This window comes from Symsagittifera roscoffensis, chromosome 3, assembly GCF_963678635.1.
Source record: "Symsagittifera roscoffensis chromosome 3, txSymRosc1.1, whole genome shotgun sequence".
Classification (NCBI taxonomy): domain Eukaryota; kingdom Metazoa; phylum Xenacoelomorpha; order Acoela; family Convolutidae; genus Symsagittifera; species Symsagittifera roscoffensis.
This window is the reverse complement of record NC_087064.1, coordinates 47,572,369-47,599,276: the sequence shown is the minus strand read 5'-3', so window position 1 is coordinate 47,599,276 and position 26,908 is coordinate 47,572,369. Positions and strand designations below refer to the sequence as shown.

The window sequence follows — 26,908 nt, the reverse complement described above, 5'->3', positions numbered from 1 at the left end:
CGGATACAAGTTTCTGCAGATGTGTCATCTTTTCCGAGTTTGTCATGTCGGTGCTGTTGATGGTTGCGTTGAACAGTCCTATCCAATCTAACCATTGTTCAGGTTCTCCGTCGAATATGAATGGTTTGACAATGGGCACTGATTTCCTGAATGTCTTCGAGATCGTTTGATGATGGTTGTGGTCTGTCGGTGCTGTTCCAAGGTTGGTAGGAATCGGGAAATAAGTCGGCTGGTTCTGATGTGCTGCATGTTGATGTGCTGCATGTTGATGGACTGCATGTTGATGAGGGGGAGGTCGGTTGATATTTTGGTGAGTTGTTCCTGTTGGTCCCCTGCAGCCTGCATGAGTGAAGGCTGTGGTTGATGATGTCAGCATGTTCGTAGGGTTGTATGCTGTCGTGGTTCCCAGAAATCCTTCCTGGTACGATCGCATGGCAGGTTGTGTACATTGGTGAGTCAGGGTCGGCTGGCTGGAGGTCCAATTTGTTGCTGTTCGTTGATCTCCTTGGTTTGTTGGCAGTAGTGCTGGTATCGGTACTCCATTGATGTTTGTGATACCCTTAGCTGTCGTCTGGTGTCCACTGAACACGTTGGTGGGGGGATGATTGGTTGAATTCTGATTTCCAATCGTCAAGATGGGTCTAAAGGCGCTATTCGGATTATGTGTCCTCTGTTGCTGACTTGGAGGCTGGTTCTGTTGAAGGCTTGAAGGCTGGTATAGTCCATGTGGGGGGCTAGCTGTCTGGGGAGCAAGAATTGGGTGTGTGATTTGCTGTCCAATCATTTGACTCTGAGCTGCTTTTGAAGTTGCTGTAGGAAGAAATATTGGCTCTGAAACATTTCTTTGTTGGGTTGCTGGTGCGTTCATCTGCTGATTGAAAACTTGGATTTGAGTTCCAGGGTTGGAGTGTGGTGACGTTTCATGAAGTTGAGCTTCTGAGTTCGGTCTTCGTCCCACTGTTGCTGTCAATTGCTGGTTGTCGATTTGGAGTTGAGTTCCATTGTTCAATTCTTTTGTCGTTCCTTGAAGTTGAGCTTCTGGGTGGTTCGGCTGAAGGTTTGAACTTTGTGACAAGTCGGCGTTCGGCTGCTGCAATGAGAGGTTTGACTGAGGATGGAGGTGAGTTCCATGGGCAGTTTGAGTTCCAACAGTTTCTGTTTGTTGTTGATGAATGCGATGATCCAAGGTATTGGCGTCGCTGTTAGATCCGGGGCGAAGTAGGAGTCCTGAATTGTCCTGGGCGGAATTTGATCTGTGGTTTGAAGTAGCGTTTAAGATTGCTGGCAATCCTGAAAATTGTGGCGAATCGTCCGGGGTGTCCTGGTCCATGGTGACGTTTTGTGTAGTGGTACTACGGGTTAAACTTTCCGTTTGGCGTCGAAGGGGAAGATTTTCCAAGGCTTGTCGTATTATTGAAGGCGTCGAGACGTTGCTGGCTACTCGTGATGAGTTTAAAGAAGACGTGGCAGTGTTGTTGAGGGTACGCTCGTATCGTTTTGATCGTAGTTGGATCGTTCGGTACAAAACTTTCAAAGTTTTCAATCGTTCAATGATTGAGTCTTGCTGGTCCGTTCCGGTGCGCATTATCTTGACTGCTTCGTTATTGGCATCGTCGAGCAAGCTCTTCAATTCCGTTAAGAAATCGTTTATGATCTGTACTTCGTCGGAATCGCTTATGGCTTGGTTAATTGCTTTTGCTAAAATTTCTACGTCTGTTTCTATGACTTTAAAAACAGCATCATAGGTTGAATTCATTTTTAATTGACTTTGTCTCCTTATCTTAATTCACGTTTTGACGTGTTAGGCAAAAGTGTAAAATGGCCAATATGTAATTCCTTTGATTACATGGAACCTCGCAATTGTATTGTAACAGAAAAAAAATGATTTTGAGTTTTTTTTTTCTTTGGAACTTACAATCCAAAAAAAAAGTAAACAATATGATTGGTTAGTATAAGGATGGGTTCGTTGATTTTTCCAACAAAAAAAAACCTTGGTTTCGGTTTCTTTGTTTTAAAAACTATTGGGCGCCAATGACAATGGCAATACTTTTGGGTGATTCAGATTCCAATTTCAAATCGTAGTTTAGTTGTTTCTTTTTAAATGATTTCTTTTGATTTTTGAGTTTTTGAGTCTTTCAATTTACTAATTTGGCGGCATAATCATGTCAAAAATGTGGCAAAATTAGGTTCGGCAAAGAATCAAGTTCAAATGTCGTAGACAAGACTAATCAATAATTTAATTCGAAATATCTTGACAGAATATGTAGTAAAGTTGTTTTTCTACCAATTTGCTCTCTCAAACTCTATCTTCTGGCTTACAGATGTCTGCTCAAGTTTTGTTTGCTTAACACGCATTTTTACACCTACATTAACGCTCGTAATCATTCTGTTTTCTGAAGTCGAATCCTTCGTTGCAAAAAGAAAAAAAATGCGTGTTTCCAAAATGCATCATTTTTTTCTTGACTGATTACTTTTGATTCACGATTCTCGGCTTGCCTATTACGCTATTTTCGGTCATTTTTTTCTTCTATGATTTAGACTGGAAAATTTTCAATCTATCTATCTATCTAATATATAATTAAATGCGGGCTTCACTATCTCGCCATGTTTAAGCTTTTTCAACGCTTAATTATTCTTTTTATTATTTTTGCATGTTTAACAAAAGAATTTTTTCACGTTAAGCTATATCGTATATTGCAATGGTTAAGGTTTTTTTTTCGATTTTCCAGTTTGAATTTAGTGGTTATTTAACCGAGTTTAAAATAAGCAGCCCAATAGTGGGATGCTGCCAGGATTCCTCAAGGGGTTGTGAGTTTGGCCTCAAATTTGAATGCCCAAATCATTTTATAGTGTATGAGATACGACAATTTTTGTGGTTTTTTTAAAAATTTTCAGAAACTCAAAATACAAAATAATCTATATATCTATTATATATTTAAATGCGGGCTTCACTATCTCGGCACGGTTAAGCTTTTTCAATGTTTTATTTAAACATTGTTAAACGAAAGAATTTTTTCACGTTTTAGCTATATCGTGTACTGCAATGGTTAAGAATTTGTTTTTCGATTTACCAGTTTGAATTTAGTGGTTATTTAACCGAGTTTAAAATAAGCAGCCCAATAGTGGGAAGCTGTCACAATTTCGCAAACGGTTGCGAGTTGGGCCTCCAGTTTTGAATGCTCAAATCTTTTTAGTGTACGAGATACGACAACTTTATCAAAATTGCAATTGGCAACACTGTAGGTGGGTGCTGTCAGAAAACTCTCAAGGGTTGTGAATCTTGCCTCAAAATATGACTGCTCAAATCCTTGTAGTTTTTCAGATATGAAGTTTTTTGTGGTTTTTTCAAAAAATTATCAGAAAACTTAAATTTTTTTTTTCAAAATTTAAAAGTTTTTATCCCTGTAGTTGTGTGCTATCAGAGAACTCTTAAGGATAGATTTTGTGGGCAATTGTGACTGCTCAAATTTTTGTAGTTTTTGAGATATGACGTTTTTTGTCATTTTTTTCCAATTTAGAAAAGTTAGTTAATTTTTTTCCAAAATTTGAACTTCCCTTCCCTGTAGTTGGAGGCTTTCAGAGTACTGTCAAAAATTTTGATTCTTGCCTTCAAAAATGACTGTTCAAACTTCTGTAGTTTTCCAGATACGACGTTTTTTTGTGATTTTTTGAGAATTTTTTTAGAAAACATAATTTTTTAGTTTTTTTTTAAACTTGAAATTCCTAACCCTTTATTTGGGGGCTGTCAGAGTATGCTCAGGGCGTGCAAGTCTTGTCTCCAATTTTGACTTGTTAGATCTTGAGATTTGACGTTTTTTGAAACAAAAATTGTTAAGAAAACTTGAACTTGAATTTTCTCAAAATACTTGGGTACTCTGAGAGTACTCTCAGGGCTTGCAAAACTTGCGTACAAATGCGACTGCTCGATTGCTTTTAGTTTCCAAGATGTGACGTTTTTATGTCATTGTAAAATTTTTCAAAGAATTAATATAAAATTTTCACACAAGTTCATGGTTTTTCAAAATTTAAAATAACACGAATTTTGAAATTACCATCACTGTAATCCACTTTTTTCTTGACGTCACATTTATTTGGAATTTTTTCTATTCGTTTTTGAAGAAAATTGCGAAATTGTAACTAATGTTTTTTTTTCGCCGCCGCAGATGATGATGAGCATTGCTTTGATTCTGTGGTTTTGCTTGAGATTATTTGAAAATTTATGCAACAGAACATCTGCCGTTCAGGAAGCATACGAAGAGCTTCTACAATTTGAGGTTAATTATTTGTTCTACTTGGTTATAATACCCGAGCTTAAATTCAACTTTAATTTCAACTGAATGATTTAGGACAATTTAGACACCTTCGTGGGTCTAATAGACGGGAAATTTTGTCGGAATGTGGCTTCAAATGACGCAAAAGTAGAGACTGGTGGCATAATGGATCCAACTTTATCAGTCACCCATGTGGAATCAGACCAGTTAGTATTCAGTATTTAGTAAGGCGGTTTTTGCGGTTTTAATCTGTTCAGAAAAGCAAGGCGCAAAAACTGCTTTTCATTATTGCGATTCTTAAATTACAATCATGCGATTTTTTCCATTGTAGAAACACATTCGCATTGTCAATAGGATGCGTTAGAGATTTATGGCAAAGCTACGAGGCTGCTTCTGCGTGTAAATTGATACTAAATACGAAACTTTTTGTTCTTTGTAGGGCAGTGAGTGTTGGAGACATCTACAGCGAAAAGCCATTTACCTTGTTTGTGCTCCTCAGGCACTTCGCATGACTTCCATGACGAAACCACGTGACTGATTTGGACCAACATCATGTAAGACAAACTAAAACCAAGAAACAATTTACAGTAGTTTGGTTGTCAACTGAGATTTTGATGGAGTGAATATCGTGAGGCGAAAATTAGTAACATAAGTTTAAGCGGCAACCCTGCTTCACGCACACTATGCCTCTCCTGCTGAATAGTAGTGAAGCCGAGCTAGTGGTACCTTCCTGCCGGTGCCAAGGTACGAATTGCTGCTTGTAACGAATTATTGCCCAGCCTATGAAAATAACAGTCAAAAATTTACTAACCGAGTAGATAAGGGGTGGTCACACAAGAAAAAAAGACATCTTTATACATGTTTGATTCTTTCTAACAGGACTAACGTGTTTTTTTTAGTTAATGGGGTAAGTTTGTTGTTCTGACTATCGAAGAAAGTTACAGAGTATTTATGCTCCTCGTTTTTTTAGTTCATTCAATTGATTTTGACGGATTGTTTTATAGCATCTGGAAGATATTGATACCCTTGAGGTCACTATTACAAATATATTTTACCTGCGATTGTTTTTTTTTTCGCCAGCCATTGTGGTTTGAAAATTCAAATTGCTAATTTGGAATAATTGATGCGAGATCAAGGATCAGCACTTATCCCATTGTTGTTTATAATAGTAATGGAAGAGGCCAAAATTTGATATCAGGCCAAAAGTGTATTCCTCGAAAAATCCGAAAATATGCATGTGATTGTTTTTTAAAGAGAGTCGGCGCCAATTCAATACGCAGCTTTTTTGTAATAAGTGGGTGCATAAAAATTGCAGGGGTCTGAGAAAAATACCGAAGTATAATATCAAGTATGTTTGTCCAAGATGCAATAATCCTTCCAACTATCGCTCAAATCAGAATTCTACTCGACTGATCAATCAACTTGAGACCCTGAGTACTGGCCAAGAGTTCTGCTATCTGGTTGATATGATTACCAATGAAAGTGATGAAATAATTTTCATCATCGGTCAGATTAGCAGTTTTCTGGACAAAGTGGTGGTAAATTGCGCCTCTGCTGCTGAATAAAGATTTTGACTTTGACAAGGTATCATTTATACGGAGCTTGACTCCATAGCTAGAGATGGCAATATACAGGCATCTTTAAAAGGACTATATGAACTGCGAGAAGAACAGGAGTCACTTATAAAGAAGGCTGATATCCAGCTCTCTTAAGAAGGCTGATATAAAAGCTCTGACAGGTCTTGTTGATCAGAACAAGCTACAAGTGCGGTTTCGGCTACGATGGTTTGGCCATGTTCACCGAAGAGAAAATGACAATGCACTAAAATCAATAGGCCAGGTTTCAATCTCAGGGAAAAGACGAGCAGGAAAGCCTGAAAACCGCTGGATCGATTATGTTTAACGAGATCTGAATACTGTAGGCCTCAAATCCTCTGAGTGCCTTGATCGAATGGCATGGAAAAACGTGTTATCCTCCATTAAGTAGCTTCATTTCTACTCAATACCCTCACCTGAATCTTTTCCGATTATTCAACCCCGCCACCATGGGAAAACGGACAATAAATGCATAAATAGTGGTAGTGATGCGAGATATTTAACATCAACACCTTGGCCATGAACCAACAGAAACTCAACTTCAGGATGCGCCCGCAAATATCTTATTATTTCTTAAGAGCACTGGTCGAAAACGACTCCCTTATCTGTGAAGAGGGCTCACAGCGCTACAACAACAACAAGATATTTCTCAGTTTTCTTTAAACCCGTAGCGTAAGCAGTATATTAATTCTGCATCATTTAATTCAGCTATCATTTAGTACCGGACATAGCGTAAAGACTTCAATATCTTTTTCCCTTACTATTTATATCCTTATTACACAAACCAGCTGTCAAGTGTTAACTGGCTTGTGTAATAACAAGCCAGCTATTACAGAAGCCAGCTACAAAGTTCATTTTTCAGTCAAAAATGTAAGTGCTCGTCATTTGGTTGCATTTTTGCAGCAATAGCATTTTGATTTGGTTGGATTTTACTGCATTATTTTCATGTCTTGTATTTTTTCCGGTGTCTAGTGTTCGCGATTGTCAAGCACCAATGGCTGAGATGCTAGGACGTTAGATTTTAAATTTGAGCCCGGTGGGAGCAGAAATTTGAGATTTTAATTTTGAACATAGCAGAATTTTTATTAGATTTACCTTTTCTTTCCTTTACTTTTGCCGGTTCCTCACTTTTTTTTGCATAGTGCAGCTTTTCCTCTTTGTTATTAACTTAAAACCGAAAGAAAAGCTGCTTTTTTATTTAAGATTCAGCTCCTATTTAAGTATATAAAACTATTTTCTATTCGTGATCAAATATTTGAAATCGATTGAGAAATGGTTATTAAGTCGATCATACTTCAGGAGCTTTTGGCTAGTTTGGGTGTCCAGATGGTCATGGTTTCCTTTGGATCTCAAAAAGGGGCTGCCAGATGGAAAAGGGAAACTGGCTGCACGCACACTGTAGTCACTGACCAGTCCAGGAAGGTAAATTTATCTGCTTTCTTTTTTGTTTATCAATATCATCCTTCGATAGGTACACGGCGCAACTTTTAACAGGTTATTGCTATTTTGTTATTGTTTAGTGTCTATGAATGAAGTGTTTTGTAACTTGACTGAGTGTTATAGTACCTTCAATTTTCGACTTGCTTTATTATTGAACCTCTAAAGCTTCCAGGTTCTTTCCCACTTGGCCCAGAGATAACGAGTCGCCTTTGCACCCTAAGTTCTGAGATTCGAGTCCCGGCCGGACCTTGTTTTTTTGTAAGTTTGTACCTAATTGAAATTTGTTTCTGGTAAAATTTGATTTGTCGGATTTTTGTTTGTCTGCTCAAGTTTTGTCGGTTTAGTTGTCACAACGGATTTTGCTTGCGCTGTAAGCTAATTTCATTGTAGTTGCAAGTGCAAATGTTGTTCATTGTAGTTTCAGGGGGACTTGAATTTTCTAGAAAACTTTTCAGTCTAATATTTTGGCTCAACTGGTGTCTGCTCAAAATTTTTCGGCTTAGTTACCACATCACAAATTTTTCTTGCGCTGTAAGCAGCTTTCATTGTAGTTGCAAGTGCAAGTGTTGTTCATTGTAGTTCAAGGATGGACTTGAAACTTTCAAGATATTTATAAAATCAGTTTTTTGGGCTCAACTTGTGTCTGCTCAAAGATTATCAGCTTTGTTTGCTCGTCATAGGTTTTGTTCCGTTGCTAAATTATTATTCAAATGTCTTGCAAGTTTGCCTAGAATGAACCTCTATCGAGACATGAACATTTAAATTTTGTAGGCCTAATTTTTTCAACCGTTTCCTTTTTTCGATTTCTTTTGTTTTTTATGCTTGTTGCATCGAAAGTGGCGCGAAGCTCCGCTTCGCCCCTGTGTAAATAATTTCCTCTTGATAATATTTTTTGGCTATTTATTAACGCTATTCATTCGAACTGTCTATTGGCAATGTTTAGTTTTACAACTACTTTGGACTGCGTATCTCCTTCTCGAAGGTGTGGGGCTCTCAGACTATGCATTACTACGCTGGTCAGATCCAACAGGGCAAGCAGTTCCTGAAACCCTTCGAAAATGAGGAGGATGACCCACTCCAGGCAAGTGATTCAGAAAAGCTGCTGTACGTGGTAGTCAGTAGTGTTACTTGACGATTTGAGTTTCTTTGTTTTTCAAATGTTCATAAAAATGTGCGCTCAGTACCGTAGCATATTTGTTCCCGATCATTTGAAAAATGGGGAGGAACTTTGTATTCGGGTGTGTTTTACTTTTTTCACGCAAAATCAGCTACCAAATTATAATCGGACTGGGTTGATTGAGATATCGTATTAAAGCCTTTTCAGTTGTGATTCGAACGACAATAAAAGTTTCCTAAAAACTAATTTTCGAGAAAAACCGGTTTGAAATTTAAGCCGTGAAATTTTTGGTTAAACCGTGAACATTAAAAAAAATGAAAAAAAAATCGCTAAAAAGTTTTCTTTTTTATTGTCATTTTTCTACAAAAACTGTTCTTCGATATAGTTATTTTACTATGACTGTTACATATGCATAAGTTCTAGCTTTTGTTCAGATCCCTTTAACTAGCCAAAAAAGGAGCACTAATTTTTTAAAATAACTGAGTGTTTTTTTAAGACTAAGGTCGGTACGTTCTGTGCTACTTGGACAGTAACCGGCTATCCTTGTTTTGGTTGTGTGATTGAATGTAATGAAGGAACATAACTTGGTCACCAGTTTTTTTTTTGTTTCGGAGTGGCTGCAGATGTGGATTAATAGTTTCTTAACTCTTAATTTGTCAGCTGGCTATGTTTTTGCAATCGTTGTCTACTTATGATACCAACTGTGCAGGTTTTTTTTCGTTAATAAAGGCCGGTCAGTAATCTATCTCTAAATCAGGGGCGGATCTAGAATTTTCTCGAGAGGGGGGGAGGATTTTCAAAAAATAATTTTAAGTCGACTAAATTGATTTTCTGAGCTCTCCAAATCACTATAAAGACCCAATTTCGACCAATTTTTTTCTGCGCCGCAAGCAATTTTTTTTAAAAAACAGGCCAAAAAAGGCGCTCTAAGGCTCTTTTGGAAAATTTTGACCAAAAAATCGCGTTTTTTTGGCGCGCGCTCCCCAGCAAAATTAGTATATTTTGGCGCCGAAAGCGTCTTCAGAAAAATTTGTGGCTCAGTCAGCCAAAAATTGATATCTCAAAATAGTATAAAGGGGGCCCCCGCCCCTAAATCCGCTGGTGCTCTAAACAATTAAAGCTTATAAATTGAACTGAAATACTGGTTTGGATTAGGACCCACGAGCAAATCGCTCAAAGCAGCCAAGAATGTTTTTTTTGTTTAATTTCTCCAACTGTCTGCTCTTAAGGTTTTCTGTCGACAAAATGATTTTCAGTTTTTAACTAGGAAACCTTAAGCATATCTAGCTATTATTAGAATCTTCGAGTAAGTAACATAATGGAAGAATTGCGATCGCAAAATTCGATAAACATAGATGCAGCCCATAGAGGCTTCAAATTCCACTGCAACATACAATTCCTCATTTTTTGGCATCCAAAATTTTTGTGTTTCATTTCAGATGGGAGGAGATTTTCTAGTCGACAAGTGCGGGAAGCTCCTGATGTGTTATCCCCAGAAGTACGCAGCTGACAGACCTTCTATACAGTCCATCATTAACTGTGTGCAAAACGCAACTCAATAGAGAAACCAACCAGCAGAAGTTATCCTTTGATGATGAATGATGGGCGGATTGAAAACCATGTTTTTATGGATCTACCGCTCGGAAGAACCTTATAGTGAAAACTCCGCTGGTAGTAATTTCACTGTTTTGTTTGTAATTGTAATGCGATTTATCTTGTAGTTTAGGCCACATTTGTAGGCATTTTAATTGAATTTTATTTTCCGTATCGGATTTTTTACACATGCGAGCTTCCGAGCATCGATGTATTACGATTCGATTTTCACAATCCAATTCGCCATCAATTTAGCTGATTTTGGTGGCACTCATGCTGATTTGGGTGGCGTAGTTATGACTGTTTATAGCCTTATTGGTGGCTAGTGGTTTGTTAAATTCTTCAATACATGGAGCAGATGGGATGACGTCAGAATGTTACTCTACTGATTGGGGTTTGATTAGTTTATTTTTCGATGAGTGTTTGCCCTTGTTTGAGCCAATTTCGTATCTGATTAAACTAGCTAAAGTTTTTCCCGTTTGAAGCGTTCTACATAGAATGGTCAAATTAATCGAGAATGGTAAATTGAACTAACTTTACAAATCAACCCAAAATTTCTATTTCATTTTGTCCTTGTACGGCTAGCTTACCCGTCTAGTCCCGCATAGATGCAAAGGTCAAATTCCGTTCGGAATTTTTTGCATTTTATCTTGTAAGCTTCGACTTTGGTCTCCGTTTTTGCTCGTTTTGTCCCAATCTGTATTTTTAGAAGTGTTCAATTTCCGGGTGCTGAACTACTCTGTTTAGATTTTAAATCGGTAATCGAGTTTGAAATCATTTTTGTCATGGATTTTTCGGCTTCCTGTTTTTCGGCTAAAATTTTGTCAGCTTTGTTTTCTGTCCGTTGTTTTCAAAAGTTACATACAGAGGCTTCAAAAGCTTAGTAGTAGCCACCAACATCTATTCTCATCAATTTAAGCTAAAGAAGATTGATAATTAGTTATGCAAAAAAAATTTTTTGCTCGAAGTTTGCTACAATTCTGCTGCTTTCCAAGCTTAAGATCAGTTTTTGCAACTCTATAAAAAGTGATGTAGTTCTTGTGTTCAGCGTTTTTTTTTCTCACGTTTCACTATCGGAATTATTAAAACTTCATTTTAAAATTTTAAAGATTTCACGTTTTTTGTGACATTTTGGCTTGAAATTTGAAGTAGTTTTAACACGCTATTCTTTCAGTTTTCTATCGACGCGTGGACGCCAAATCAATATTGCTCAAAAAATATGTTTCAAATAAGATTGAGGAAATTTTATTGGTCAAATATTTACTTCTTAAGATGAAAAATTTATCATTTTAAATTTGACTTTGCGTTCCTTTGTCTGAAGTAACTTTTGGTTGCAAAATTTGATAAATGGAAAAAAGTCTTCCAAAGTTTCCATTTATCAAATTTTGCAACCAAAAGTTACTTCAGACAAATTTTGGGCTGTTTGCAAGTCAAATATTTTCTCCCTGATATAAGCAGTATTTTTATCTTAATGCATTTTATCTTGTAAGCTTCGACTTTGGTCTCCGTTTTTGCTCGTTTTGTCCCAATCTGTATTTTTAGAAGTGTTCAATTTCCGGGTGCTGAACTACTCTGTTTAGATTTTAAATCGGTAATCGAGTTTGAAATCATTTTTGTCATGGATTTTTTGGCTTCCTGTTTTTCGGCTAAAATTTTGTCAGCTTTGTTTTTTGTCCGTTGTTTTCAAAAGTTACATACAGAGGCTTCAAAAGCTTAGTAGTAGCCACCAACATCTATTCTCATCAATTTAAGCTAAAGAAGATTGATAATTAGTTTTGCAAAAAAAATTTTTTGCTCGAAGTTTGCTACAATTCTGCTGCTTTCCAAGCTTAAGATCAGTTTTTGCAACTCTATAAAAAGTGATGTAGTTCTTGTGTTCAGCGTTTTTTTTTCTCACGATTCACTATCGGAATTATTAAAACTTCATTTTAAAATTTTAAAGATTTCACGTTTTTTGTGACATTTTGGCTTGAAATTTGAAGTAGTTTTAACACGCTATTCTTTCAGTTTTCTATCGACGCGTGGACGCCAAATCAATATTGCTCAAAAAATATGTTTCAAATAAGATTGAGGAAATTTTATTGGTCAAATATTTACTTCTTAAGATGAAAAATTTATCATTTTAAATTTGACTTTGCGTTCCTTTGTCTGAAGTAACTTTTGGTTGCAAAATTTGATAAATGGAAAAAAGTCTTCCAAAGTTTCCATTTATCAAATTTTGCAACCAAAAGTTACTTCAGACAAATTTTGGGCTGTTTGCAAGTCAAATATTTTCTCCCTGATATAAGCAGTATTTTTCTGATTAAATAGTTGAGAATAAGTTTTTGAATTTTTGTTTACGTTTTTGAACAAACGGCTGTTTTGGAAACATTCATGATTCAAACCAGCTGATCAGATAATTTACAAAAGATGAAGGAAAAATACAATTTTCTGAAAAGGGCTTTTGATGTTTGCTCAAACATCATACGCACAATAAGTGTTGATTGTTGTTGAGCGTATCATGTGAAAACAAGCTTCCAGTACCTTTCGGAATTTTGAACGGTTTTTAAAGTAACTCAAACGTTTCAAACTACAGTGAAAGTTGCTGACTCTTGACGTTTGTGATGTTGCACGCGTAACAAGTGAAGGTATTGAAACTTAAAACGATAATGAATGAAGCGTATTTTAAAGAGTCGATGAACGTAGTTCAGCTTCTTATAAAGGTAGCGATGATTTTTATTCAGGAAAAACCCTAAAATTTGTTCAGGCTCAATTATTTTTCGCGGTTTGACTTTTGATTTTTTTGAAGTTCAGTTCATATCTTTTATTGAAAGGAAGGCAAAATCCAATATCGAACAGCAAAAGTGTAAAGGCCACGAAAAATGTGATCAACTTTAGTTCCGAAAATCGAATTTTATTACAGAGGCGAAGCAGAGTTTTCAGCACTTGAAAAACATTTTTTTAAAAAGTCGAAAAAAATTTAAGATGTTCAAAAAAAAAATAGGTGAACCAAATTTTTCGTAAGTCTCGATAAAAACAAACACACGCTCAGCTAAAGCTGGAGGTGCGTGACAAGTATTGAATGAGGCTGCTCAACTGATGCAGCACGAAAAATGTGCTGTTAAAAATGGAATTCGCCGAAAATTTTAGTTGTTTCTCTACTGAAATAAGTGACAAAAGTGAAAAATTTCGAGATACTCAATTTTCCCATGAAGATAACATTTTTCATATAAAAAAAAACAAAGAATCGCTGCTTCTGCAGGAACAATTATCGCAACTCGTTCTTTCAATAGAGCTTTTCATCTCAGATTTGATTATGTAAATTTTAGAAAATTCAAAAAGTTTCTAAAAAGCGGCTAAAAGTTTCAAAAAACGTTGAAATTACTTTTCAAAACTTGGTCGCCTAAGCAGAAAAAATTTACAGCGCCGTGTTTCTCGATTGAGCACAACCTGAGTTTTGGCCCAGTAGTTTTCGCGTAAAATCAATAAGTTTCCAAAAAAATTGTCAAAGTTTCAAAAATTTGACAGACTTGAAGGCCGTAACTTTTTTAAGTAACAGGGCATAGCTAGTTTGAAAGGTAAGCTTCAACAACCTATTCTTTTAATTTATCCTATAGTATCAGATTTGACAGATTAGTTAGCACGAAATGTCAGAAAAAAAACGTTCAATGAATCAAAAAAATTTTGACGTTTTCGAGAATCATAGCTTTTTGTGTGAAAAAATTATGCAGACACGTTATTCAGAAGGGATTCACGCAATCTGTATTTTTGATTAAACACAAAATTTCAGATTTGGGAGGGTAGTTTGCGAGAAAAGTCAAACGTCCGAAAAAATTAGGTCCTTAAACCGATGAAAAATAGGCCGGAATATTTTTGACCGATGAAACTTTTTTAGCGAAACAAAAAAAAACAAAGAAGGAAATATGAAGTCAAGGTAAGTAAGTTTACAAAATGCAAACGTGAATTAAACAATTAAAACAAAGTGTAAAGGCCACGAAAAATGTGATCAACTTTAGTTCCGAAAATCGAATTTTATTACAGAGGCGAAGCAGAGTTTTCAGCACTTGAAAAACATTTTTTTAAAAAGTCGAAAAAAATTTAAGATGTTCAAAAAAAAAATAGGTGAACCAAATTTTTCGTAAGTCTCGATAAAAACAAACACACGCTCAGCTAAAGCTGGAGGTGCGTGACAAGTATTGAATGAGGCTGCTCAACTGATGCAGCACGAAAAATGTGCTGTTAAAAATGGAATTCGCCGAAAATTTTAGTTGTTTCTCTACTGAAATAAGTGACAAAAGTGAAAAATTTCGAGATACTCAATTTTCCCAAGAAGATAACATTTTTCATATAAAAAAAAAACAAAGAATCGCTGCTTCTGCAGGAACAATTATCGCAACTCGTTCTTTCAATAGAGCTTTTCATCTCAGATTTGATTATGTAAATTTTAGAAAATTCAAAAAGTTTCTAAAAAGCGGCTAAAAGTTTCAAAAAACGTTGAAATTACTTTTCAAAACTTGGTCGCCTAAGCAGAAAAAATTTCCAGCGCCGTGTTTCTCGATTGAGCACAACCTGAGTTTTGGCCCAGTAGTTTTCGCGTAAAATCAATAAGTTTCCAAAAAAATTGTCAAAGTTTCAAAAATTTGACAGACTTGAAGGCCGTAACTTTTTTAAGTAACAGGGCATAGCTAGTTTGAAAGGTAAGCTTCAACAACCTGTTCTTTTAATTTATCCTATAGTATCAGATTTGACAGGTTAGTTAGCGCGAAATGTCAGAAAAAAAACGTTCAATGAATCAAAAAATTTTTGGCGTTTTCGAGAATCATAGCTTTTTGTGTGAAAAAATTATGCAGACACGTTATTCAGAAGGGATTCACGCAATCTGTATTTTTGATTAAACACAAAATTTCAGATTTGGGAGGGTAGTTTGCGAGAAAAGTCAAACGTCCGAAAAAATTAGGTCCTTAAACCGATGAAAAATAGGCCGGAATATTTTTGACCGATGAAACTTTTTTAGCGAAACAAAAAAAAACAAAGAAGGAAATATGAAGTCAAGGTAAGTAAGTTTACAAAATGCAAACGTGAATTAAACAATTAAAACAAAGTGTAAAGGCCACGAAAAATGTGATCAACTTTAGTTCCGAAAATCGAATTTTATTACAGAGGCGAAGCAGAGTTTTCAGCACTTGAAAAACATTTTTTTAAAAAGTCGAAAAAAATTTAAGATGTTCAAAAAAAAAATAGGTGAACCAAATTTTTCGTAAGTCTCGATAAAAACAAACACACGCTCAGCTAAAGCTGGAGGTGCGTGACAAGTATTGAATGAGGCTGCTCAACTGATGCAGCACGAAAAATGTGCTGTTAAAAATGGAATTCGCCGAAAATTTTAGTTGTTTCTCTACTGAAATAAGTGACAAAAGTGAAAAATTTCGAGATACTCAATTTTCCCATGAAGATAACATTTTTCATATAAAAAAAACAAAGAATCGCTGCTTCTGCAGGAACAATTATCGCAACTCGTTCTTTCAATAGAGCTTTTCATCTCAGATTTGATTATGTAAATTTTAGAAAATTCAAAAAGTTTCTAAAAAGCGGCTAAAAGTTTCAAAAAACGTTGAAATTACTTTTCAAAACTTGGTCGCCTAAGCAGAAAAAATTTCCAGCGCCGTGTTTCTCGATTGAGCACAACCTGAGTTTTGGCCCAGTAGTTTTCGCGTAAAATCAATAAGTTTCCAAAAAAATTGTCAAAGTTTCAAAAATTTGACAGACTTGAAGGCCGTAACTTTTTTAAGTAACAGGGCATAGCTAGTTTGAAAGGTAAGCTTCAACAACCTGTTCTTTTAATTTATCCTATAGTATCAGATTTGACAGGTTAGTTAGCGCGAAATGTCAGAAAAAAAACTTTCAATGAATCAAAAAATTTTTGACGTTTTCGAGAATCATAGCTTTTTGTGTGAAAAAATTATGCAGACACGTTATTCAGAAGGGATTCACGCAATCTGTATTTTTGATTAAACACAAAATTTCAGATTTGAGAGGGTAGTTTGCGAGAAAAGTCAAACGTCCGAAAAAATTAGGTCCTTAAACCGATGAAAAATAGGCCGGAATATTTTTGACCGATGAAACTTTTTTAGCGAAACAAAAAAAAACAAAGAAGGAAATATGAAGTCAAGGTAAGTAAGTTTACAAAATGCAAACGTGAATTAAACAATTAAAACAAAGTGTAAAGGCCACGAAAAATGTGATCAACTTTAGTTCCGAAAATCGAATTTTATTACAGAGGCGAAGCAGAGTTTTCAGCACTTGAAAAACATTTTTTTAAAAAGTCGAAAAAAATTTAAGATGTTCAAAAAAAAAATAGGTGAAACAAATTTTTCGTAAGTCTCGATAAAAACAAACACACGCTCAGCTAAAGCTGGAGGTGCGTGACAAGTATTGAATGAGGCTGCTCAACTGATGCGGCACGAAAAATGTGCTGTTAAAAATGGAATTCGCCGAAAACTTTAGTTGTTTCTCTACTGAAATAAGTGACAAAAGTGAAAAATTTCGAGATACTCAATTTTTCCATGAAGATAACATTTTTCATATATAAAAAAAATTCGCTGCTTCTGCAGGAACAATTATCGCAACTCGTTCTTTCAATGGAGCTTTTCATCTCAGATTTGATTATGTAAATTTTAGAAAATTCAAAAAGTTTCTAAAAAGCGGCTAAAAGTTTCAAAGTTTCGCGTAAAATCAATAAGTTTCCAAAAAAATTGTCAAAGTTTCAAAAATTTGACAGACTTGAAGGCCGTAACTTTTTTAAGTAACAGGGCATAGCTAGTTTGAAAGGTAAGCTTCAAAAACCTGTTCTTTTAATTTATCCTATAGTATCAGATTTGACAGGTTAGTTAGCGCGAAACGTCAGAAAAAAAACGTTCAATGAATCAAAAAATTTTTGTCGTTTTCGAGAATCATAGCTTTTTGTGTGAAAAAATTATGCAGACACGTTATTCAGAAGGGATTCACGCAATCTGTATTTTTGATTAAACACAAAATTTCAGATTTGGGAGGGTAGTTTGCGAGAAAAGTCAAACGTCCGAAAAAAATTAGGTCCTTAAACCGATGAAAAATAGGCCGGAATATTTTTGACCGATGAAACTTTTTAAGCGAAACAAAAAAAAACAAAGAAGGAAATATGAAGTCAAGGTAAGTAAATTTACAAAATGCACAAAATGCAAACGTGAATTAAACAATTAAAACAACGTTAAAAAATGCGCGTAGAAAAAAACAATTCTAAGACGTAGAAAAATTCCGACTGTCCCCTAATTCATACCGATTAGTTTTTGGGAAAAAAGTATTGAAAATCTATAAATTTTGGACAATATCAAAGTGGGAAATTATTAATTTCATACGACTCAACATTTCCCACTTTAATATTGTCCGAAATTAATGCAACTGATCTGAATAGCTAGCCTCATGTCAATTTGGACCGTTTTAGTTGTGCGGGATAATTCACCACGCATAAATAATTCGCGTTACGCTCTGAGCATAATGAATAAATTCTTCAAAGCGCGCCTAATTTAGTCCAGAACATGGCCAATTTGGTAATTTTCAAACCCCCAGAACTTTACAAAAAAAGATCGGAGGTAAAATAACTTTTTAAATTTGAACTCAAGAAGTCGATATCTTCAATGGGGTACAAAACATTTGTTGAAAACTATTCGATCGGCGAAAACTGACTGAAGAAAAAAACCACACCCTTTATAAATATTCCGTTTTCTTCGATAGCCGATCAAAACTATCGAAATGTTTGATAGGGTGAACACTGCTCCATAAAATTTGAAAGTCAGTCGGAACATTCGGCCTTCGCCCTGATACGAGCAGTTTTGTTATTATATATTGAATTCGCTAAATAACTATGCGTCTCATTTGCGTTAAAATTTTCATGTGGATTACCTAATTGACAGAATCGCAAATGACTTTTTTAGGCCGAGAAACAAAGTGTTATACGGCATAAATATTCGTTGTTATAAGTTTGTTGAAAAGTTTTTTTTATACTATAAGTCATATATGCCTGATTTAACCGGAGTTTTGAAAACAAAGATTGAACAATTAATTCATTGATTAGAAAAATTAACGAAAGTTTGCTTGTTTTGGCCGTTTAACGTTTGCACTTGCAGTTTGTTTCAACTTTTCAAACGGGACTAAAAATTACTTCGGATCTCTTCAACTATATCCCCCTTTTGCATTAGGGGGATATTCGTTACTAAAAAATTCTTATATGCTTAACTCTTGATTTATTTCTTTATAGGGGGATATTCGTTACTAGGCACCCGAGGGGGAAATAGTTGAAGAGATCCGTTACTTTTCACGAAAGGTATCTTTTGCATCTAAAACAATGTCCTAACAACTAGCCACCTTCCGGAAGTTATTCACTTTCGGGCGTTGTATTTGCGACTACGCCTGTGGACATCGAATTGATCAATAACTATGGTTTCATTGCATCCTTACAAGTGCCAAAGCACTACGCGTATCAGTATGCGAACCTCTAGTTGCTGCTCACAAACGGGTTTAGATTATGAAAAGTTCAATATCCTTATTTTTCTCGACCGCATATTACTGATTGGTATACAACTTTAAATTTGGTGTTTTTTGTGCTATTATTCTACAACAAAGCTAACGATGGGGTTGAGTAAAAAATGGTTTTAGTACCGTAAATTATGTTATCAGCTCTGAAAAACGAAATAAACAAAAGTGTAAAACAGAGGTCAAAAGACGCTTATTATTATTTTTTGCAAAATAGCTAAGGGTCTTTATTTTTTTGGAAAATTTTTATCTCTGCTTGGACAGCGTATTAAGATAAAAGCGTTTTAAGATGGTTTTTTACTCGATTCTGACTGAGGTTTGTTTGTAGTACCGTTTTTTATGAGTTTACGAGTATTTAAGAGGATACAGTATCCATGCATCATCCTCGCATAATCGCAGTTGTCACATAAGAATACAAAATGGAGCTCGGAAAAACCATGCGACCGGAGACAAAACATGACGGTTTCCTAGAATGCTGTTTAAGCCAAGAAAAAACATTTTAGGATGACGAAAAATTGTTGATGATTTTATCACTTGCCTGTATTTTGCCGATTTTTGCTATCAATTGCCTCAAAGCAGTGCCATAAAAGTCAATTCAACCAAAAAAAAAACTCGACTCGAAACTTTTTTGTCGTTCTAATTTTTTTGATCAAAACGTCAGCGTTCCAAGTCATTGATAACCAAGGACAAAGCGAAAAAAGAATGACCGGTTACTGTGCGAGTAGAACAGAATGCTCCGATCACGGCCTTGAAAAAAACACACACAAAAGTTTTTGTTTTTTACAAATTAGTGTCGTTTTTTTGGGTGGTTTGACAAACGGATCTGAACAAAAACAAAAGCATAATCGACAGTCATAGTAAAACTGACAAATTGAGCAACAGTTTTGGGAAAAAATGGCTAAAATCACAAAAATTTTTTGGAGAAATCAAAAAACTGTTCACCAAAAAATAGTTAAGTTTCTGATTCACAAAATTGCTTTAAAAACTCCAAAGACCAATTTTACTTAAAAAAACTAAAATTGATCATAAATAAGCTATTGAAAAAAGGCCTAAATTAAGTATAAAACAACCCGCTCGCTCGCTTTGTTTGCTCAAAGTCAGACCCAAAACCAAAATTTCAAACGGGTATTTTTAAAAATTGATTACGGTGGTTCGATTCACGACTGAAAACGGTTTAGTATGGTTTATCACTCAATCGCTTCTAATAATTATTTGTTTTACCTGATTGTGCGTGGAAAACAAAAAAAGCTAAGACAACCGAATTCAAAGTTCCTTCTCACTTTCAACGGTCGGAGCAAACACAACAATGATGAATTCTATGAACTAAGTCACTGTTCAGTGAAGTGTATCGGTTAAGTGGAGGTTTGAATGAGATTTGAGGGAAAATGAGACAAAAACTGGTAGCTTTCAGCTCCCTTATAAAGAGCATTTTTTGCTTTTCAGCAGTTTTGGTGAAATCCTTTTTTCCCTTAACTAATGAAATTTTAAAAACTGGTGAACGGATGTCACGAATCTATTTTAAGAATTCTCTAGTATTTAAGCTAAGGGGTATAAAAAGAAATTTAAAAAAGAAATCTTGCTTTTTCAACTAAAAATTTCATGTTTCAGTTCAAATCAGAATATGAGGGGTGTCATTTCTGCCTCAACACACTTCCCCTCTCTCAAAAATTTCTCGGCATCAGAAATAACAGCCAAAGTTCAAACTAATCTTTTTTTGTGAGTTCTTCCTTTTTCTTTACTTCACTTTGCTCGCTTCTGGTAAAACCTTTTAATTTTCCTTCTTGGCGCTTGTAGTGAAGACAAATTCCTAGCTGTTATGGGACCAGCAGACCCGAGTGGATGTTGTGCCGTAAATGACAAATAGTCCTCTTTCACGGCGTGGCTTATCAGACTTCCGTAAAGTTAGGTCTGTTTCTTACTGCGAGCAGAGGTCCTGAATGAAGAAGATTTAATTCTATCTTGATCGTTCGTTTGATCTGGCGTTGTTTCAGGGGGATGATTACTGATTTAGTGGGGTCTGATTCTGGAGTTGATCTGGTTGTATTCAAAGGGCCTTGTTGCGGAGTGAAATCTGGTTCCAGCACTAAATCTTCCCGGAAGTAGATCAGATTGGTCTGGTACCGATGTTGAATTGGATCGGGCTGCGAATCTTTTGGTCTTTTTTGCCCGGTTGTTGTGTTTTTGGTCTTTTTCGCCCGGTTGCTGTGTCTTTTCTCTGAAGTTGGAGCTGATTTTGAACAAGAAGGTTGTTTAACTGGCGAAGAACTTGCCACCAGAGGTTGAATGATCCGCTTGAGTTAGATGATGATCATGTGAGATTCAAAATTGGAATGACTGCAGGCATCGTCCATACTAAGGTGCTAGTTTTGGCAACTTTTGACTCCAAACTTTTTTGTCGTTCTAATTTTTTTGATCAAAACGTAGCGTTCCAAGTCATTGATAACCAAGGACAAAGCGAAAAAAGAATGACCGGTTACTGTGCGAGTAGAACAGAATGCTCCGATTACGGCCTTGAAAAAAACACACACAAAAGTTTTTGTTTTTTACAAATTAGTTTCGTTTTTTTGGGTGGTTTGACAAACGGATCTGAACAAAAACAAAAGCATAATCGACAGTCATAGTAAAACTGACAAATTGAGCAACAGTTTTGGAAAAAATGGCTAAAAACACAAAAATTTTTTTGGAGAAATCAAAAAACTGTTCACCAAAAAATAGTTAAGTTTCTGATTCACAAAATTTCTTTAAAAACTCCAAAGACCAATTTTACTTAAAAAAACTAAAATTGATCATAAATAAGCTATTGAAAAAAGGCCTAAATTAAGTATAAAACAACTCGCTCGCTCGCTTTGTTTGCTCAAAGTCAGACCCAAAACCAAAATTTCAAACGGGTACTTTTAAAAATTGGTTACGGTGGTTCGATTCACGACTGAAAACGGTTTAGTATGGTTTATCACTCAATCGCTTCTAATGATTATTTGTTTTACCTGATTGTGCGTGGAAAACAAAAAAAGCTAAGACAACCGAATTCAAAGTTCCTTCTCACTTTCAACGGTCGGAGCAAACACAACAATGCAAAAGCGCCAAGATGGTTTGCAGTAAGCGTACTTTTTGCCATAATTGATACATCAATTTTTCAATCAAAGTTTCATAATTTTTGCAAAATTTTTATCCGTATTTTAGCTGTTGCTAAATGGAGTTTAAAAAAATTTTCAGAAGCAGGCAGTATAGAATGAAAGTTCGCATTAATCCAAGGGCTAACGTTTTTTATAAATGTTTTTTGAGAATATGCATGTCTGTCAGTGAAACCTCGCTTACAGGTATTGGCAAAGTATTTTTTAGCTATAGCCAAATTACAAAAACCAGAAGATGTTGCTTCAGACGTTATTAGGTGAATACGATTACATGAGATTGTGAAATGCGAACCCACAGACTTTCTAATTCGAATGTGAGACGACTGATACCAAATGGGTTGAATTGATTTGAGTAAGCAAAGTAGAAAAAAAGTTATTCTGCAATTTTTCACCTGAATCAGGAGAAAACGATAAAAAAAATAATTTAACCAAAAATGGCTAGCTCAGTCGGTAGCTATCGACCTTGACAAAAACAATTCAAGTAAAACAATACTCTTAAGCTAACACTTAACCTCAATGCTAGCACACATCATCAACACTAAATATTACAATAGCTATGTCTTCAGAACGCCGGACAAAACGGACGCTAAGAATATGGTGTCCTCTCTTATTTCTCTCCTAGAAAGTTAACTAAAGTTTGCATAAAGTTTTTAAATAAGTATTTGATTTAAAACATCAACCAGAAGTCTGAGAATTATTTTTACGTATTATGCCTGTTCGGGTATACTACTTTAAATTGGATTCAGTAAACTAAGTCACTGTTCCGGGTCGTAGATCGGATTAGTGGACGTTCGGATAAGTTTTGAAATACTACTGTATGATGAATTCTATGAACTAAGTCACTGTTCAGTGAAGTGTATCGGTTTAGTGGAGGTTTGGATGAGATTTGAGGGAAAATGAGACAAAAACTGGTAGCTTTCAGCTCCCTTATAAAGAGCATTTTTTGCTTTTCAGCAGTTTTGGTGAAATCCTTTTTTCCCTTAACTAATGAAATTTTAAAAACTGGTGAACGGATGTCACGAATCTATTTTAAGAATTCTCTAGTATTTAAGCTAAGGGGTATAAAAAGAAATTTAAAAAAGAAATCTTGCTTCTTCAACTAAAAATTTCATGTTTCAGTTTAAATCAGAATATGAGGGGTGTCATTTCTGCCTCAACAGACTTCCCCTCTCTCAAAAATTTCTCGGCACCAGAAATAACAGCCAAAGTTCAAACTAATCATTTTTTGTGAGTTCTTCCTTTTTCTTTACTTCACTTTGCTCGCTTCTGGTAAAACCTTTTAATTTTCCTTCTTGGCGCTTGTAGTGAAGACAAATTCCTAGCTGTTATGGGACCAGCAGACCCGAGTGGATGTTGTGCCGTAAATGACAAATAGTCCTCTTTCACATTGTGGCTTATCAGACTTCCGTAAAGTTAGGTCTGTTTCTTACTGCGAGCAGAGGTCCTGGATGAAGAAGATTTAATTCTATCTTGATCGTTCGTTTGATCTGGCGTTGTTTCAGGGGGATGATTACTGATTTAGTGGGGTCTGATTCTGGAGTTGATCTGGTTGTGTTCAAAGGGCCTTGTTGCGGAGTGAAATCTGGTTCCAGCACTAAATCTTCCCGGAAGTAGATCAGATTGGTCTGGTACCGATGTTGAATTGGATCGGGCTGCGAATCTTTTGGTCTTTTTCGCCCGGTTGTTGTGTTTTTGGTCTTTTTCGCCCGGTTGTTGTGTTTTTTCTCTGAAGTTGGAGCTGATTTTGAACAAGAAGGTTGTTTAACTGGCGAAGAACTTGCCACCAGAGGTTGAATGATCCGCTTGAGTTAGATGATGATCATGTGAGATTCAAAATTGGAATGACTGCAGGCATCGTCCATACCAAGGTGCTAGTTTTGGTAACTTTGGACGCTATCTTCCGGTGTTGAACCTGACTCGGAGCTGGAGTTGTCTTCTTTGACATTGCTGAAATCATTGTGAGTTGTCTGAGAGCTGTGTACTTAGAGCTGGGTGGTTCATCTGGCGACAAGGAAGACACTGCTTTTTTCATCACCCACCGTCTTCTGGTGTGATGGATCCTTGATGACTTGAAACTTGGAAAGATTTCAACCGTATGGAATATCACTTTGTCCTAAATCCTTCCGGGACTTCGTAAAGCAGTTCGAAGGAGAAACGTTGACTATTTTATCTAGATAAAATGTTTACATTTTTTTCGGAGTTGCGACCTTGCTGTAAACTTCTACTGATATCGGGTTAGAAATAAGTAGCGACTCGATATAACTGTTGGGTCGAGAGATAGGAGGTTCGATTGTGTCTGTTCTGAACGGTAAAGTCCCTGAGTGCAGGCTTGTCCTGAGCGAAGCTGCTAGGAACTGATTCCGATCCGTCAAGGTACTTAGAGCTTGAACACCTTCCTCATGTGATAAATTTTTTCTCAGTCTTCCATTCGTTGGCAGCAGTCATTTGTATTAGAGTGTATAACAAATTGACGGATTGTTGAACTTGAAACTCTGGGGGACACCTTGGCTCTAGAAACTTTTTCTAGCCACCTTAATCCTTGGTCTGCTTCTCTCATCAGCTGTTGGACTAAAATTAACATAAATTAAAGTTTTTTGGTCGCCAGTGACCCTTCAGTATCTGGCTTCTTACCGAATTGTGATTCAAACGGACGCATTCCGTTTTCTGAAGTTTTTGGAGGAAATTTTTTGACAAAATACACCTTCTTTCATTCATTTAGATTTGCGAAACTGATCAAATACCTTGTTTTTTGAACGTGAATGCTAGTCCGCTCTTACATTTTTAGATAAATTGTATGTAAAATTGTAAACTTTTTGTTAAAATGTTAAATGCAAGCAAGGTAAATAAAAATTCATTGGCTCTAGTTGATTTGGTAATCATATCTGATGGATTTTTGGAGTACAGGTTGATAGCATCAAATATGAAAACCTGATTTTCCAAACTTTCCAATAGTTAACACCTTACAAAACCTTACTGCAGTTAGGTTAGGTCGACTGTGTTAATCATTGTTTTCTGAAACTCCTTCGGCATGTCTGCGATGCCATCAATATCGGTCTGAAAACGATACGTACTACAGATATCCCACACCACATATAATGCTAAAATTACAATGATTACCAACTAAATCACCAAGTAAATAAAGAATGATAGCGTATTTCAAATCTAGAGATGCAAACCCAAATTTTCTCGGAGTATCTGTATTGATTATTTGAGCTGCGACTTCCAACTGTTCTAGTAGATTTGGCGTTTGATTGTGATTTTTCTAGATCTGGTCGTTCATGGCTATGTTTATCAAACCATCTTTCTTGGCCGCTTTCACCACCTGAGATTCAAAATGGTCGCTGGTGCATTTGTTAAAGTTCACAATATGCCCTTCTTTGACGAGTTTCTTGAACTCAATGCACCCTTTTTCCTGAAAGGGGATCAGCATTTGACGTCCCGTATCTTGAATCGGTACTAATGGGCCTTTGATCGAAACTTTACCTAAAGAAATAGATAGCTCTCGATTGCACACCGGTCCTGATTGAGTAGTTTGCACTCCAGGGAACTTTGCAGATCGAAACCAAGAAAAAAATTGGTTTTATTCTCGGAGATTGAATATGGCAACCCAGGGACGATTCGTGTTCCATTAGGGTTCTGAATAGCTTGATTGTTCTCCAATTGTAATCTACATAATGAGTATCGATTGGATTTCTGAAATTGATAGTAAATTGACAAGGGCTCCAATCTTTGCCAGGATATTCTCCGTCTTTTATTATAAAAAATAGCCGGCCTGCCCGTGTCTACAGTGGCTTTTAAAATTGTTTCGTTGACTCTCAGAGTAATTCAAACACATTTGATTTTTCCTGTAGCTTTCTTGATATTTTCCAGCTCTTTGACTGAACATTTAGTTTTGGATGTAAAGGGTGGATTCACCCATTGTTGGAATATTTAATATCGAATATTTTGACACGCTATTTGTCATCATAAGATCACATTCGTCCTCTGATGTGGATTCGGAAACTTCGCCAACAGTTTTGACTTTACTTCTGGAATTATAACATCTGGAAAAATGGCCCTTTCAGTTACAGCTCTTACATGATACGTGTTTTACTGGACAGGATAGTTTGTGATTCGCAGAAAATCTTTTCCACAAAAATAACGGTTTGATTTCTCTTGGCTGGTTTTGGGTATGTCGGTTGTTGAATTTGCCCCTTGAATTTTGGGTCCGATTTGTTCTGCTTTGGATGTTGTTCTTTTTTTGAACCGACAGGCTTCGTTCTTGTTTTATCTTGAACGAAATTGAATCATGGTTTTGGCCTGAATTAAAACTTGAATTTGAAGGTTTTCAATGATCCAAATGTTTCTGAAGAGTAGTGGCCATGACGCAGCTTGCCTCTTGAAGCTGATACGAAGCTTTCCTCAGATGAACTTTCTCGTCGGATACAAAGGTCACGTTGGATGTCTTTAAACCTCTTTTCGGCAATGAAAATGTCACAAGCGAATTTCTTCTCATGATTTTCTGTTTAACCGCACTGGGCGGCTTGGCCCGGTTATCTTGGGAGATAAATTTTTCCGGACTTTCACGAGCTGATAAAAAGGTTTTGTACAGATTGTTTCTTGCAAAAATGTAGTTCAGAACGCAAGTTGAATAGGGTTTCTCGAAGATTAGTTAGCGGAAAATGGCTGATAGAGCAGAAACTTTTATAGAGCAGCAAACACAGCAGAGTTTCATGTGAAGAGCAAAATTTAGTAATTTATATCTGAGCGTTTGAAAAACATCAAATTTTTGATATGAGTACGAAATTTATATGGCATTTAAATGGTAGAGAAAAAATTCGAACAATTTCTATGAAGCAGTGAAAAAATCTTGAAATATGGTGTAACTGCGCATATATAATGGTTCAAAACGATACATTTTGATCCAACCTGGATTTTTTTGGCTGTGTTATTGTATTTCAAAGCATAACGAGACCATTTGTGTAATAAACAAGACGGTTTTGTGATTCATAAATCATAATGCAATACGAACAGATAATTATTTTAGTCAGTCTATACACGATCCTCTTTTTATTCTTTTTAATAATTTAATTTTCGAAAAGGTATTTTGTCTTTATTGATTGATATACAAAATACTTAATGAACAAAATATCGAAATCTGAAGCGTGATTTTATAAACAATTTAATGGTTTTTACTTGAATTTTTCAAAAATCTTTCCATTATTTCTAGTCCAGCTT

General features: G+C 35.8%; 2 protein-coding genes across 3 annotated transcripts in view; both read left to right on the top strand.

Moving 5' to 3' along the window:
• LOC134842916 (uncharacterized) overlaps nt 1–10,182 on the top strand; it is a 77,949-nt gene extending 67,767 nt beyond the window's left edge. The window contains exons 5-10 of one of the 2 annotated variants that reach the window (XM_063859444.1): nt 4,229–4,274; nt 4,347–4,477; nt 4,711–4,825; nt 7,166–7,288; nt 8,250–8,387; nt 9,863–10,182. In XM_063859444.1, coding sequence (XP_063715514.1) covers nt 4,229–4,274; nt 4,347–4,477; nt 4,711–4,783 — 250 coding nt within the window. In that variant the 3' untranslated portion in view covers nt 4,784–4,825; nt 7,166–7,288; nt 8,250–8,387; nt 9,863–10,182. The remainder of the gene's footprint in view (nt 1–4,228; nt 4,275–4,346; nt 4,478–4,710; nt 4,826–7,165; nt 7,289–8,249; nt 8,388–9,862) is intronic. The other variant, XM_063859445.1, reaches the window with a different exon arrangement.
• Nucleotides 7,139–9,985, top strand: LOC134841739 (uncharacterized). The gene is made up of 3 exons (XM_063857777.1): nt 7,139–7,288; nt 8,250–8,387; nt 9,863–9,985. Exons 1-3 carry the CDS (start codon nt 7,139–7,141, stop codon nt 9,983–9,985), a joined length of 411 nt encoding a protein of 136 aa, XP_063713847.1.
• Nucleotides 10,183–26,908: the final 16,726 nt, after the last annotated feature.